General features: G+C 26.2%; 2 protein-coding genes across 2 annotated transcripts in view; both read right to left on the bottom strand.

The window, feature by feature from the left end:
• Positions 1–4: 4 nt before the first annotated feature.
• On the bottom strand, positions 5–3786 carry LOC126853041 (serine/threonine-protein phosphatase 5). The gene is made up of 8 exons (XM_050598429.1): positions 3469–3786; positions 2758–3144; positions 2108–2394; positions 1842–1947; positions 1631–1773; positions 1231–1538; positions 1029–1110; positions 5–918 (listed from the first exon to the last, which is right to left on the bottom strand). The coding sequence occupies exons 1-8, from the start codon at positions 3557–3559 to the stop codon at positions 859–861; spliced, it is 1464 nt and encodes a 487-aa protein (XP_050454386.1). The 5' UTR covers positions 3560–3786; the 3' UTR covers positions 5–858.
• A 7122-nt stretch (positions 3787–10908) lies between these two features.
• Positions 10909–16448, bottom strand: part of LOC126852857 (uncharacterized) — a 38183-nt gene continuing 32643 nt past the window's right edge. The window contains 6 exon segments of the mRNA XM_050598103.1: positions 10909–11137; positions 11286–11513; positions 11653–11808; positions 12151–12394; positions 12774–12888; positions 13097–13277. Of these exon segments, the coding sequence (XP_050454060.1) occupies positions 10934–11137; positions 11286–11513; positions 11653–11808; positions 12151–12394; positions 12774–12888; positions 13097–13277 (1128 nt within the window). The 3' untranslated portion in view covers positions 10909–10933.

Raw genomic sequence — 16448 nt, 5'->3', positions numbered from 1 at the left:
CACATCTCGTTTAATGCACTCGTAATTTATTGTGTCGTCATCTCATATGTAAATGCATAAAATAAAATATCGTTTTTTATATGTACATTATAAACATCATTTATTGTTAACAAAAAACAAAATGTGTTAGATGAAATCCATCCAATCTCGAGATTTGTAAAAAATTGTCACTAATAACGTGACAAGTTGTGTGATTGGATGGAATATTGTACTACATAATTATGCTAACTTGCATATGCATTTATATATATTTTTCATAATAATTATTATATTTAAATTCCACCATGATCATTAAAGAATCAATTAAAAGTATCGCGATACATAAGTCTGCGTTTACATAAATAATAGATCATAGATTAAAACCTTATGTGTTGTTGTGTGTGGAAAGATATTGGGAGAATTAACATTTCTTTGTTCTTTATTTATATAGTGCACGCGCTCGCGGATATCTTTAACGAGCAAGGTGGTCCTATCGATTGAGGGTACAAAATAGAAACGTTCTCTTCGCGTTATTTTATTACAAACGAGAATAAATCACTAGTACTTTAAGTGAGCCATCGGTTTTACTTATTATAGATAAGAAATCCGAAGTAGATTTGTTTGCGTTTTCTAAAAAATAAGCAAACCTTTCTCACTTTTGTACCCATCAATATTATGCATTCTCATTGCATGTATTTTATAATACAGAAAAGATTCTTTCTGTAATCTCCTAGAAAGAATTATTGTTGTGGAGAAGCACCTAACTCATCTCTTACCTTCTCCATTTCGGTATCAAATATATTACGCACACTTTGATTGGGCTACTTATATCTCAGTTATTTTATTTTCATTTATCAATAATACCTAGAGGTTGTTCCACTAGCACATGAACTTTAGTAAAGAATTGGCATAAGCCATCGGCCTTACATTAGGATGAGGCTGTAATAAAACAGATACATTAAAAACGATCTTTTTATATAGCTACAATTCAAAATGTAATTAAAATAAAATGTAAATAAATGTAAATATTCTGAATAAAGTATACTCACCATTGCTTCGTACGATGTAAAATATGGTTTCATATCTTTGCCATTAAGTGTGATAAAGGCACCTCGGTTACCCATAGTATCACTGAAACATTATGCAATGCAATATTATGTTATTAAAATTACATTGCAATTCAATTTTGTACTGAAATTTTATATATCAAAGTTAGATTCATAACGCAGACTGTATTGTTATAACGCATACCAGTAATTTGGAGCGGAGAAAACTGTGATACATTTTCCATCATGTCCGACTTCATAACCGTCGTTCTTCACCTCGTGACTTCTCACGATGTAATCGAGTGAATTTATCCTGAGGAAATTCTGCGTGACATCTGGTCCGAATTGAACTCCTACACCTCTCTTGCTGGGCGCCCGGCCGTTTTGCGGTTGCGGATCTGACCACAACAATTCGCACATCAATCCTTCGTCCGGCGGTTGTCTGTTCCTATCGATTTCTCTGATCTCTTGCAACGTCACATCGTCCCGCGAAAACAATCCACCATGCATCACCTGATACAATTTCAAAATTATACATTCGAGATTCTCTCAAAGATATGAATACAAATTATATGTGACAGCTTTGATAATACATTGTCACTCACCAATACTCTATTATTGAGGCAGTGTGCAAGAGGGAGCCAATTATAGACTTCTGTGAACAATTCTGCCATTTGAGTAGAATATTTAGCTTTTACTTCGCCATCAAATCCATACATTTGGTTCATTGTTGCTGATTCATGATTGCCTGAACAAATAAATATGTAAAGTGCATACACTCGAATTTTAAAATGTCAAGAAATAAGGATTACGTACCTCTTGACATGAAAAAGTGATTTGGGTATAATAATTTAAAACCAAATAAAGTAAATATACATTCTACGGAGAAGGAGCCTCTGTCTACAAAATCTCCATTAAATAACTATGCAGCTATTAAGGAATATATTCTTGAATTAAAAATATAAAAAATTTTATGTATATGAGATATCAGCAACTAAAGTACATTACTTTTTGTATGTTTATAAATTAACACAATAAACAAACTTACATCATCTACATTTATCTACCTTTATAAAGGATACATATGGATTAGTTTCTGATGGTAATCCGTTCAATTCAAATATATTAAGCAAGTCGTAAAATTGACCATGTATGTCGCCGCAAATTGTGAATTTACTATCCTCTGGAATTGTAATATCCACTAAACTAGGTTGTGCCATAAACCACGATTTAATGTCCAACAGAATCTTGTAAGCATACTTGCGATGCAATTTATTTTGATTTCTATACCACTCTAATAAATCTTGCATAAACTGCAATGTGACTTTTCCATCGACCAACTTAGGCCCTGTGTATTCATCCTCAATAGCTAAAAAAAAATAATATAAAAGTGCTATCTTTTTACTTCTTAAAACAACTTATTAATACAGCTTATTAACAGCTTTGAATTATTTACATTCTTTAACAAAATTTTGCATTAAAAAAAAATATGTATATCGAATCCTATCTTATATGCTTCTTTTCCTCCATAAAAGAATGATAATCTTCAAAAATTATATTACTACAGTATATTAAATCCTCAAAATTCTTAAAGAAAAGAAATTAAATATATTTATATAAATATCATAAGTTGATAAATAGAATTTGTATTAAGAAATAATGTTATTAAAATCAAATATGTTAGAATAATTTATTTTTTTTGTATCAAATGTGCAGTGTGTCAAATACTCACCCATAGCTTCTAAATTGATCATATCGGCTATATTTTTTTTTTCCTCTACAGAGATAGCCTTCTGGAAGGCTAACACTTTAACCATCTTGCAACATTCCATATATCTCTCCTTTGCGTCCTTGTCATTGGGCCTCGCCTTTACAACAGTTCTGTAATCCGTAAGGGCTAATTTGAACTTGCTGAGGGCCATATAAGCAGCAGCTCTGCGATAGTAACCCTTTACATAATTTTTATCTAACTCGATGGCTTTGGACGCGTCTGTCAATGCGTAACCGAAGCATTCCGTCCTCAGGTAAGCGATACTCCTATTACCATAGTACACAGCTACTGATGGATTTAATTCTATCGCTTTGGTATACAACTCAATGGCTTTATCATACTCTTGATCTAAAAAAAAAAAGATAAGAAGATGTAGCAATTAATATAAAAAAACAATTACATCATTTTCTATTCCTTAGAATAGTACATATTCGAACGCGTGGGAATTTTCGAGGAGAACGTCAGGATGTAATTAAAGCTTAATATACATATGTCAAACTTGCGTCAGTCATGCAATCGGAAAAATTCGACGCTCTTTTAGCTTTGCAGAAATTTATCCTCCCACGCGAGCTCGTTGCATCGTGATTAGTTGGGTTAGTTCGGGATACACGTGACTATACGATAGAATATTAAATGTGACGTGATATATAACGATTTCGCATGTGAACGTACTCTTGAAGTGCACGTTCGCCTCCTCCTTGAAGAATTCCGCCCTGGCCGCGTCTTTCGTCTTCGGCGTCTCCGCACCCTCGTTCTCGCTCATCCTCACCGTCTACCGCCGAACCCTTGCACGCTAATATATTTGTCCACTGAGGCAAGTCGTGACGTAGTCACACACTCGGAGTCGCGCGATCGCGTAACGAAAATTCACGCGTCAAAGTGCATTCCTTCCTCGTCGCATGAGACGGCATATAAGAGAGCGTGCGCTTCTCGTCCTCGCGACCGTACCACCCGCAAATTCCGCTTCTTTCTTCCGTCCGCTGCCTCCTGATCGGCGATGTTCGATTCATCGAATCGCTAATTGATCATTCTTTGCGCATGCGTAGTCGGCGGAATAAAGGTGCTTTATTTTGGCGCCGATTTTCGCTCTTCAGAAGTTTTTTCCAGTTTGACAGTTGGTTTTCTTTTATTTTTTATTACATATAAATATCCTCTTGATTTTTTTTGTTATATTAAAAATATAAAAATGTAATAAAAATATTATAAATTTAATAAATATAATAAAATTAGATATATTTTAAATATAATAGATATAAATATAAATATTATAAAATATTATAAAATATATATATATATATATCTTGATCTTCTTTATTATATGTATATTACAAATATGTATAACTTTTTGTAATTTTTTATCGTTTCAAACAAGATGTGAGATGTATCTCATGAAGGATGCAAATATGCAACAAAGATGCAGATAAAAATCAGGTGAGGAATATTCGCTCATAACTTAGAATAATAAAAATTTGGACCACTTATGTGCTAATTTAAGAATGACATATAATTATAATAATCGCAACAATAAATAAATTAAACAAAAAGAAATATATTTAACCTCTATTTTGTTTTACATTAGATTAATAACTTTTATAACAAAAATTATTAATAATCCGTACAAAATATATATATCAAGATAACTTTTATGAAATACTCAAATAAAATATATACTGATGTAAAATAATAATAAAGAGCGATATAAATATAACTAAATTAGTATTTTTTTTTACATTTATCTTTCTAAATGTTATCTTTCTAAAACAAAATGAAAAATAGCTTTCTGACCTATAAAAAAACATACATATATTTTAATACTAAATTATGTTATATATAAAATTTAAATATGTTATATATTCTGAAATTCAGAGAGATAATAAAATTGCTGTATATAAATGTTTGTAAAAACTTAAATCACAAAAAAGTATTTATGCATGTACCTATAATACATGCATCACTCAGTTAGTACACACACAACTCATTAGCAGATGATTATCTAAATCTAACTTATGATTGGAAAGTTTTAAATCTCAACATTTCAAAAACTATTTTTATAAAAATAAAAAATAAAAGTGCTTTTCATATTTATTTCTTCATGAACTTTTATGCAACTTATTATCCTTGAATTTTGGTACACGTTTTGTTTTTAAATACTAAATCTCCATGTATTATTAATTATTATATATAATATATAAATATATATGTATATATATATATATATATATATATATATATATATATATTAACTTTAAAAAATTTCAAAGAACTATTTTAAGATTTTAAGAAATTTTATATAAATAATATGTAAATAAAAAAAATGTCTTTATTGTTAGTTTTTTTTGAAAATCAAAATCGTTTTTTAAACTTTATTTTTAATCATTTTTAATCTTCTTTCTTATAAAGAAAAGAAATAAAAGAAGCTTCCATCAGATTTTATGTGCTGTCCCATTTCAACTCTCTTGATCAATATGTTTTTTTTTTGCATAAGAATTATATTGAATAGGTTCAAAAAAATAATGATAAAAGTAACTGTTAAATTCATTACACGTTACGAAAAAAATATAGCAAAGTTACTTTTTTTGTTTATAAATAAAATATTTTTTTGATTTTACAAAATTCCAAAATATCTGTAATTAAATCTCTCTTCTAGAGTTACATCAACTTTTGCTTTATTTACATTTATACCAATTTATTATTTTATGATAAAAATAGATTTCTATATTTAATGTGCAATTTGGAGAAAAATGCAATATGTACTTTTTTGGAGGACAGGAGAGAATTTGCCTGAGAGAATATTCGCTCATAACTTAGAACAATAAAAATCCGAACCAACGATGTGCTAATTTAAGAATAACATATATTTAAAATAACCAAAACATATAATAAATGAATATATAATACCTAATTTCTATTTTATATTATATTGGATTAATAATTTTTATAACAAAAGTTATTAATCCTTACAGAAATCATATCAAGATAATTTATAAAATTAAAATAAGATATATTTCAATGTAAAATAATAATAAAAAGCACTACTATATATATATATATATATATATATATATATATATATATATATATATAAAGTGCTCAAAAATTCGAAAATAATAAGATTGCATAATAATTTATAAAGAATTAAATAATAAAAACGTCATTTTTTTATTTTAAGAAATAATTTTTGAGATATTGGGGTAAAAATTGGCCAATCATAAACTAAGTTTAGATAGTCACCTGCTAATAAATCATATATATATATATATATATATATATATATAGAAATATTATATTATTAATTAAGAAAGCTTATTTTGAGACAATAAAAATTTTGAACAAAATAAAAATTACATTTTCAAGAATTTCATGCATATGATGCATTAAATTAATATCTTGCCTTTGTTGATGATAAAGAAATATTTATTAGAATTAATAACTTAGGATGCTTTTGCACTAAAGTTTTAAATTTTGTAATGTCTTTATTATCTTTAAAATATAATTTGATAAATTCTATATCATATTGTTCCAAAATTTTTCCATTATTTAAATATGCTATCTTTAAATATTTTATTTATTATACATTCATTATTATTGTATATTTTAATTAAAAAATTTTTGCATAAAATAATTAATTTAAGATTTTTCATATCATATTTTTCAGTTGTTGTAAAAAGTTCACATAATGCTTCTCCATCTGTCTTTATATTTTGAGATAGATAACCATTTTGTAAGAAGAATAATAATTCCTTTACAATATTGTAACTTATATTAGTTATTTTTACTTTATTGTCTGCACTTTCTTTTAAACCACATTGAAATATAGCTTTAAAGACTGTATTATGTGAACATAGAAAATCCTTATTCACTTGAAGACATTCTTTATCTGTTACAAATGTAACAAATGAGTCAAATTTTTTATTAAGTACAACGCTAATTACAAACGCTTTGTTTTGTCATTGCGTATTTGAAAACGAATGATTCATAAAATGATTATACAAATCAACAACTAAATGTGTTTATATATATTATTTATATATATTAATTATATATATATTATTTATTTATATATATTAAATATAAAGGATATTGTAAGTGTTCCATTAGATAAAAATGTTGATTTCCTATAAATGAATAGTTCACATAAGAGATCGTTATTAGATATTTCATGTATCGATTTTGATGCCAACATAATTTTTTTTTCATTAGTTTTCAAATAAACAGCATAGGAAGCTGTAAGCTTTTCATTTAATATATCTTTAATATGTAATCTTAAATTTATAATATTTATAATATTTTCTTCAATAATTAGATAAAATTTACAATAATTTTCGGCTTTGATAGAATATTCATTTTTATATTTACGAATTTTCCAAAAATCAAAAGTCCAAGTATATATAAAGAATGTTTCCCACTTTGGTTTCGTTACACAATGATAAATGGAACATGAAGACTCTTTGATGAAGACATAGTTTTTGTCATCGGTTCTGTAAACAATTCAGTGCAGTAATATCTTCTAATAAAAACTAAATATTAAATCTTAAGTTTTATAACTTCTTTACAAGTAAATATTGTAAGGCTCTGTCAGGATCTTTTAAAATTCGGGTATATATCAATTTGACACAATATTTATTGACCAATTAAAAATGAAGTCCTATTTTATATTATATTATAAATATTTTTTCCGGATATTATAAAAATGACTTTGTATAATAATTCTTTATATATGAATCCATCTACTCTAATACATTTATTCGACTTTGAAAAATGTATAGAGCATATGTATTATTGGTTGTGCAAAAATACGCATATTGTGAATGAAAAATTTAAACAATTTATTAAAGTTTTACAGTGTAATCATATTCATAATGCGAGCGATGCTGTAAAAACGATACATGAAAATGATATATTTGACAGCTCATAGATTGAGTTATTAACGTGCGCTATAAATGATATACTTTACGATGCTTGTAATAAATGAAAAATACACATATACTTATGAATAAACATTTATATATTAAAGATGTTTATCTATTTCTTTTCGCTTTTCTTCCTTGCATATAAGATAGATAACCTTGACGCGACTGGTGAACGAGGGATAACGCGATTTGCGTGGACGTGGGAGAAGGATAGAGCTATTGAGATTCTCAATGTGTGGGAGAAGGATAGCGCTAATGATTGCATGCACTAAAAAATTGTATTAATATTAAAAAGTATTAATAATGTCCACGTCTCTTTCTTTCTTTTTCTCGCCTTTTTATACCTGCGCTGATAAACGGTTCTTCCTAGAAAAAAATTCTCAGTATTCAGACCGTTCAATACATGCTATTTGTTTATAATATTTATAAAGTAATCGCCGGACATCGGCGCTCGTCTTTGTATATACGCACCGGTCATAAATATGTCAGCTCCCGCGATAAGCGTCTCCTGTCCGTGCGACGTCATACCACCAAGCTGCTTCCTCTCGACTCGCATCCCTCTCAGAGGATCAGCGTTAGAACCGGCCTAGCTCTACTACTTATGTAAAAATATAAATCCGTGAGATGTAAGTTAATCTAAACATTTACCAATTTTTGCGATTGTAGAAAATATTTAAATGCGTAAATGAGGATATAATGTCAAAATTTCTATATATAGTTTGCATAAAGTTAAAAATTCGTGAATAATTTCAGGCATAAAATAATTTTAGGCATCTTTGGGAGTCTATTAAAAGAAAAAAATAGGAAAACTTAATTTTTATTTACACTTACGGAATTTGACAATTTCAATAAAAACTTTTCTTTGCGATATTTTTGAAAACTGTTTCTTCTGATTAAGATATAAAAATTAAAAATTATCTCATGTTTTATTCAAATAGCAATATCGTTATCAAAATCATATTCCTCACATGTGAAAATATTAAAAATATAATATTGATAAAATATTAAAAATATAATATTAATATTATTAATTTTATATATAGTTTATATTAAAAAATTTCGTATACTTTTAATTTTCGTTTCTATGTATAAAAACGCACACTTACCATATTAAGAGTGACATCAGGATTTAATTTGATGTTATTTGATTTTCAGCTGATCCATATTCTCTCTAATGCGTTTGCCTGAGATGTCGTGTTTGTCGACGCTGCGCCGAGAAAATTGCAGAATAATACCATAAACACGATATGGATTAATTTCATCGCATTAAGGATGTTCTGGATGTACAATAGTAGCCAAAAATTTTTAAAATTAAAAAGAAATCATGTTTCTTATGTTTATATTGTTTGAAAAATTAAAAAAATAAATTAGGGTTATGAAAAAAATTAAAGTATCACAAAATAATATGGATTTTGACGTCTTCGTAAAAGAAAATAGTTGTAATTAATATTTTGCTTAATTTGTGGCAAAAACTTTTGATCGTGAATATCCTCTGAAATCAATTGCAAAAAACAATGTAAAACCTTAAATTTAAATAACTTCCAAACCGTTAAGAGAAAGTGTGCTTAGTTTTTGCACAAATATTTAGAAGAAATAGTAGAATAATCTGCGAAATTTTAATGCTTTTGTTAGTATTTCAATATGTCACGTACATCCTTATCGAACAATTCGATAAGCTATGAAATAAAAATGAGCGACGCGAATTTTTTGAAGTATCGAGATTATTATTGACAAAAAAGCAGAAAGCTGAAGAGCGAAATAAATACAACTATGCTCAACTGTGTTTTACACACTACTTCTTATTTGAATGATTTATTTGCTTAAGATCACTTCTAATTGAAAGAAAAAAGTGAGAAAAAAACATTTTTGCATGTTATTAGTCATATAATTATACAGTAATAAAAGAAATCCATATGATAAAATTATTAGCGTGAAATAAAATTTATATATACGGCGTATAAAATTTATGTATGCACGTTACGATCGATAGTATTATTAATCGTTAAATTAAATTTATATATGCTGCTCTATAAATATGTCGCAAATTCTTTATATCGCGCAAGAAAATAAGATCTCCGTTTCTTTCAGCATTAAGCTTTCTATCTGTTTTATCGCAACTTTTGAAAAATTTTGCGAAAAATAATTAGTGCAAAAAATAATTAGTGTTAGATAAATATAATTGTAAATATGTTTGTAATGCACTTTATTTTGATTTCTATATCACATTCTAAGAAATCTTCCATAAACTATAATGTCACGTTTTTATCAATCAAATAAGATATATTTATTCTTAGTATTAAAAAAAAAATGATGAGTATATTATCTTTTAATATTTATAGCTTATTATTAGGATTATTTGCTTTTGTTAATAGATTTTTTAATAAATTGTAAATAAAAATGTAAATAAATGTTTCTCTTTGCTTTATGAAAGTTAAAAAATGTACATTTGCATCCAATATTTAACTGTTATTACAAACAGACTATTATATAGAGTGTCCTAAACTTAAGGTATGACTTGTTATACATATATATCTACCAAGGCATTGCATAATTTAAATTTTGGTTTTTATAAAGAAACAGCAATTGCGACGTCATGTAGATTACTTTTGATCATTTCTGACAGCACCAAACAAATTTAATCAAAATTAAGATTTTAATCCTCGTTTTAATGGATAAAAATTTACACTTACCTTGTTGAGAATAATATTAAGATTAGAATGATTGGAATGAGTCATCTCTTTTTGTTTACGATTATTTTTTATAAGTTAAAAAAAGAAGAGAAAGAAAAACGTTATTATATTTATCACGTTATTAACCACATGATCATTTTTTCATTACTTATTAATACAATTTACTACAATTAGCTTACAATTTTAAAGTATTTGCACTTTTTAACAAAAATTATTAATTTTAAAAAAAGTTCTAGCAAATTATTTGCATAAAATTTAATTTTGTTACTTTTCTGTATAAAAGTTAAAACATGAATAATTACATTCAAAAATCCTGAATCAATATATTATGATATATACTATGATATATCAAAGTTTTAATGTAGCAGAAAACAAATTAGACATATTTCTGATTTTAAACAAATTGTATAAATTAATAAATAAAATTCATATTAGGAAGTAACATTTCTAAAATCAGATACGATAAAATAGTTAATGCTATGCATATTAAATTTGTAATAAAATACTCTAAATAATTTTAAATATTTTTTACTTGTTTTATTGTACATTGATTAATGACGAAATATTATTCTATCGATGTAAATTACTTGGATTATCTTTTCTCATGACTTTGAGAACTCTTTCGTATACGAGTTTTAGCGCATCCTTGGCCCATAAAAAATCCACGTGATTAAAATTGGACCACGGAACTTTGTACATATCCACTACGTTGGGTAGTAAATGGTACAATCTCTCCATATCCTTGAAAAAATATTTTTTTTTAGTTATTTTGCGCGATTTCTTTACACACTATCTTTCTAATTCTACACAAAAATTGATATATATAAACCCGAATTATTTTCCACTATGTACCTTCATTATTTAATACCTATTCTGTCTTTATCCCTACCTTCGTGCTGATTATCCAGTCATTATTGGCGTAGAATAACGCGATTGGCACCGTAATATTCGCTAGATCGTAGTCTGGCGGTTCCACTGAATTGTAGATCAATAAATTTTTCGCTCGACCGTAATCATATTGGCGAAACTTGCCCGATTGGATTCCCTGAGTGTAATGGATCACAGTTTTAGCTGAGGCACCGGCGGGATTGTGATTCAAAATAATTGGAAGCAGAGTCTAAGTAAGAAACAACAAGATCACCTATGCAAAGTCCAATCTGAATGATGACTGTGCGATTTGTTGGAATGTGACGATCGAAGGTTTGATTATGAAGGAATTGTACTTTGATCGTGACATTCGTAAAATCAATACTCACGTAATTAAATTGCTCATAATCGTAACCGAATATCAGAAATATCACGTTAGCGCAGAATTCCTGTCGGGCGAGGATCTGCTCGCAGAAATATTTAATAAAAGTTCTAAGTAAATCGCTCTGGAAAAATTCGCCGTAAAAGAAAAATTGCATCATTTCCTGCAATCAAAAATCTCTCTTAATAAAAATATAATTTATTTGTAATTTTTTTATTCTTTAAATTTTAGCGATAATTTCGAGAATAAATAAATACTATTTCTAAGCATTGTTTTAACAAATTGGAATAACTTATGACAGCTTTGATCTTAATTATGTGACGTGTCAAAGAACATATCGTTAAAATTATAATTAAACTTTTTGTTATTATATATTATCTAGCTCTATTCATTCAAGAATTAAAAATTTTGTTTTGTTTTAATAAAAGATTAATATTTCAGTTATTCCGCACCAATAAATTATTTTTTAATGGTATTTGATATTGTATATTTAATATTACTTTACCTGAAACTCCCTCTGAAAGGGGATGAAGTATCGTATAAAATTTTTTTCATGCGTCATGAAGGGCGCTGGGGCAAGACTAATCATTCTTTGCACCATTGAAGCGATTTCCGGACGTTCTGATGCCATTACGTAAAAACTAGTTGCGCCCGTGGAATGACCAATGTAGGTATGCAATGATTGCGATCTCATATTTGTAATAAATATAATCATCGCGGGTAAATCGTAGATGCCCATTTCATTAAAACTATTGAAAAATTCAATTGGTATAACATATTTACATAAAATATGTAAATATGTATATATTGCCATATTTAATATATATATATATATATATATATATATATATATATATATATATATATAATAAAAATATATAATAAAAAAATATTTTCAAATAAAATTTTTCTTTTTTTTGATAAAGTTCTGAAAATGTAAATTTTTTTTTAGTAATTAGCTTCAATTTTTCATAGTTTAAGGTCCACTTAAAACTATTAACGTTCAGCAGAATTTCTTTTATTTTCTGATTTTTTTATAGGAAAACAAATCCGAAAAAGTACTTGGTTTTACTCTATTTTCTCCTATATCATTTTTAAAACACTATTATTTTCATTTTATGCAAGTACCTAAAATGCCAAAATGTCGAATTCGATGGTGATAGGGAAATATGCGCCTTAGAGTAGGTATTACCACGAAAATTGCCCAACCAAACATCGTATCCTTTATCCGCTAATAGATAAGCTAGAATGCAAGAAAACATCCTTCGCAATATTTATTACATAATTTATATAGTTTTCTATATATTATTATATAATTTTATATAAAATTAATATAATATAATATTAAACTTGAGACTTCTTCTTGATGTTTTTTATATTTTAGATATGAAATAATCTTGGGATATTTCTTAATTAAGAAAGATTAATTAAGAGGTTGATTAAATTTATACCTAGTGCTTTGCCTTTGCCAAGAGTAATCCAATTGGAGGAGCTGCCTAGAAGACCGTGCTGCAATAGCACGGGTAGAGAGTTGCTGCCACCTGGGATACGATGTAATGTTAAAAGATAGCCATCTTTCGTCATTATAACATGAGTTTCCGCCGGATAACCTTCTCTTTTAATCATCTCTGGCTAGAAAAAAATTGAACAGGAAAAAATAAAGTATAATGTAATATTGATATAAAGTTCAAATAAATTTCACGAAATGCGTACAGTATTTTTTTCCTTAATAATAAGGCTTTCTTAATATTTTACATTACTCAAATAAATAAATAAATAAATAAATAAATAAATAAATAAATAAATAAATAAATAAATAAATAAATAAATAAATAAATAAATAAATAAATTAATTAATTAATTAATTAATTAATAAATTAATAAATTAATAAATTAATAAATAAATAAATAAATAAATAAATAAATAAATAAATAAATAAATAAATAAATAAATAAATAAATAAATAAATAAATAAATAAATAAATAAATAAATAAATAAATTAATTAATTAATTAATTAATAAATTAATAAATTAATAAATTAATAAATAAATAAATAAATAAATAAATAAATAAATAAATTAATTAATAAATAAATAAATAAATAAATAAATAAATTAATAAATTAAATAAATATATAATATATATTTATTTATTTTATAATATATATTTATTATTATTAAGCCGCGCGTTTGGTAGTGTGCGTGAGCGTTCACTGGCACAGCGCGGCTCATCGACGTGCGCCCGGCTAAAGATCGGCGATGTTTGACCAAACTTTACTCAATAATAATTTTTTTATTAAGCGTTATGCAAAAAATGGTAAAGGACTTTCCGGCTTTAATCCGCTCTATCTGCACATTACGTGTGGGGCGATTATTATCAGACACCCTGTACATATATATTGTGCATATATGTATACATCTAATTAAAATATGAAGAGTGTATATATAACTGTTAAAGAGAATAAAGTCCAATAGAAATATTAATTATCTACTTGAAAGTGTCAAATCATTTTTAGAGATTACAGAGCGGATTTTTTTTAAATAAAATATGAAATTTGCTAAAAATGATTTGACAGATATAAATTTTGTTGAATTAAACTTTCCTTCATGTTTATGTCTTAAATCAAAAATAGTTTTGATATAATTATGTCACAATTAAAATATAAATACATAATTATTTTTTGTGTTAAGTAGGAAAAAAAAATTAAAATAAATATCATCCAAAAGCAACATATTACTGTTATCATATGTGTATATTTTATTTTTTAAGATGAAAAAAAAACAGAAAATTCAATGACCATTAAACGATATTAATAATTAAATATAAAATCAATTCTAAAAAAATCAAAGATACGTATATCACCGTAAATCTAATTAACAAAAAAAAATGTTAAGTTTGTGTAGATTTCAATCGCGATAAGATCATTTCCGAACATTTTTTGACAACATTGGAAATATGTGCTACTCTAATGAAATTTTTAATCCTTGTTTTTATGAATAGAAACGTATACTTACCGTGTTGAAAATGACATTAGAATTGATTTCGGTGTTTGTCTGATTCCGGTCAATCCATGTGTTTGACTCGAGGCTCACACTTGCCGGCACTGCATCAAGTCGATTGTAAAACAACAGCAAATACACGATCTCGATCAATCTCATTGCATTGATGAGTAATTTGATAAATAATGAAAGAAACGAGACAACTCAGGAGTTTTCCGAAATAAATACGACTATGCTCAACTGCGTTTTATGCACTACCTCTTATTAGACACATCATTTGCTTAAGAACATTCTTAATTGAAAGAAAAAAAGTGAAAAAAATGTTAATGTTAAACAGATGATTATACGATAATAAAATTCTATATTTAGATATGATAAAATTACAGAAAAACAGGGCGTATGCACATTCCGATAGATCGATAGTATTTTTAATCGTTAAATTAAACTTGTACAATGGTACTCTACAAATCTGTCGCAAATTCTTTATATCACGCAAAAAAATAAGCCGATCCCTGATTCTTTCAGCATTAGATTTTTTAGCCTGCTTTATCGCAACTTTCGAAAACTTTTGCAAAAACTGAGTAGTTAGTGTTAAAAGCGTTAGGATCGTGTAAATATAATTGCTCTACTTTGATTTCAATACCATTATAAGAAATCTTTCATAAAAACTACAATGTCACATTTTTATCAATCAATTAAGATGTATTAGTTCTTAGTAGCTAAAAAATGATGATATATTATCTTTTAATATTTACAGCTTATTGTTAGAATTATTTGGTTTTGTTAATAGATTTTTGCGTTTTTTAATAAATTTTAAATCAAAATTTTATTCTTTCGCTTTATGAAAGTTAAAAAAAATATATTTACATTATATGTATATCAATATTCATAAATTAATATGTAACTATTATTATATGTATACTTGTATATAATTATTGATATATCAAAAGTTCAATATTAAAGAAAAAAAGAAAAAAAAACGATATAATTATAGTTTCATATTAAAATTATAAGTTGACAAATAATATTCATTAATGAATTAATTTTATAATAAATTATATTAATATATTTTATAATAAATTAATAAAATTAAATATGTTAGAATAGTTTACATTTTTTATATTGAATTTGTCATCGAGTGAGTGTCTCAACCGTAGCTTCTAAATTGATTATATTGATAATTTCCTTTACAGAGATCGCGATTAGAAAATTAACATTTTGATCGAGACTAGAAAATTAATATTCTAATTATTTTGCTGAAATAAAAATAATAATTAATAATAATAATATTATAATAATTTGTGTATAACTGTTTGGGCTATAACAGAAACATAAAATTTTAAATTTTAAAGATTCTTCCATATTTAAACTTTTTTCTGTTTTTCTTTTTTTTGTGATTCACTCTAAAACAAAATAAAAACGAGCAAATCTCTACAGAATTTTTTTTTTAATTCATCGATTTCGTACACGCCCTCAAAGTTTTGATATTTAAATTCGGAGCACTCATCATTATATATTCGGAGCACAAATCTTATCAATGATCAATAAAATCAATAAATAAAATTTATATTGAGAAATAATGTTTCTAATATCAGATACAATAAAATAATCAATACTTTGTATACGAAAAATTATGAAACTATAAAAAAGTTTTAAATAAGAATAAAATATTATAAATTTACGTTACAATAAATTAACTAACAGTTTCAGCTGCCATTAATTTAATATTATTTAATTTAGACAGGTTGTCTTTATGTCTAAAGGTTTAATATATAACCCTCATCTTTTATATTGATAACGT

Source organism: Cataglyphis hispanica, chromosome 11, assembly GCF_021464435.1.
Source record: "Cataglyphis hispanica isolate Lineage 1 chromosome 11, ULB_Chis1_1.0, whole genome shotgun sequence".
In the NCBI taxonomy this organism is placed as follows: domain Eukaryota; kingdom Metazoa; phylum Arthropoda; class Insecta; order Hymenoptera; family Formicidae; genus Cataglyphis; species Cataglyphis hispanica.
This window is presented reverse-complemented; position numbering and strand designations above follow the sequence as displayed.

Coding starts and splice junctions, on each gene's coding strand:
- LOC126853041 (XM_050598429.1), bottom strand. CDS start 3,559: ATGAGCGAGAACGAGGGTGCGGAGACGCCGAAGACGAAAGACGCGGCC. Junction 2,395..2,757: donor GATCAATTTAGAAGCTATGG/GTGAGTATTTGA, acceptor ATTTTTTTTTAG/CTATTGAGGATGAATACACA. Junction 1,111..1,230: donor TTCTCCGCTCCAAATTACTG/GTATGCGTTATA, acceptor ATAATGTTTCAG/TGATACTATGGGTAACCGAG.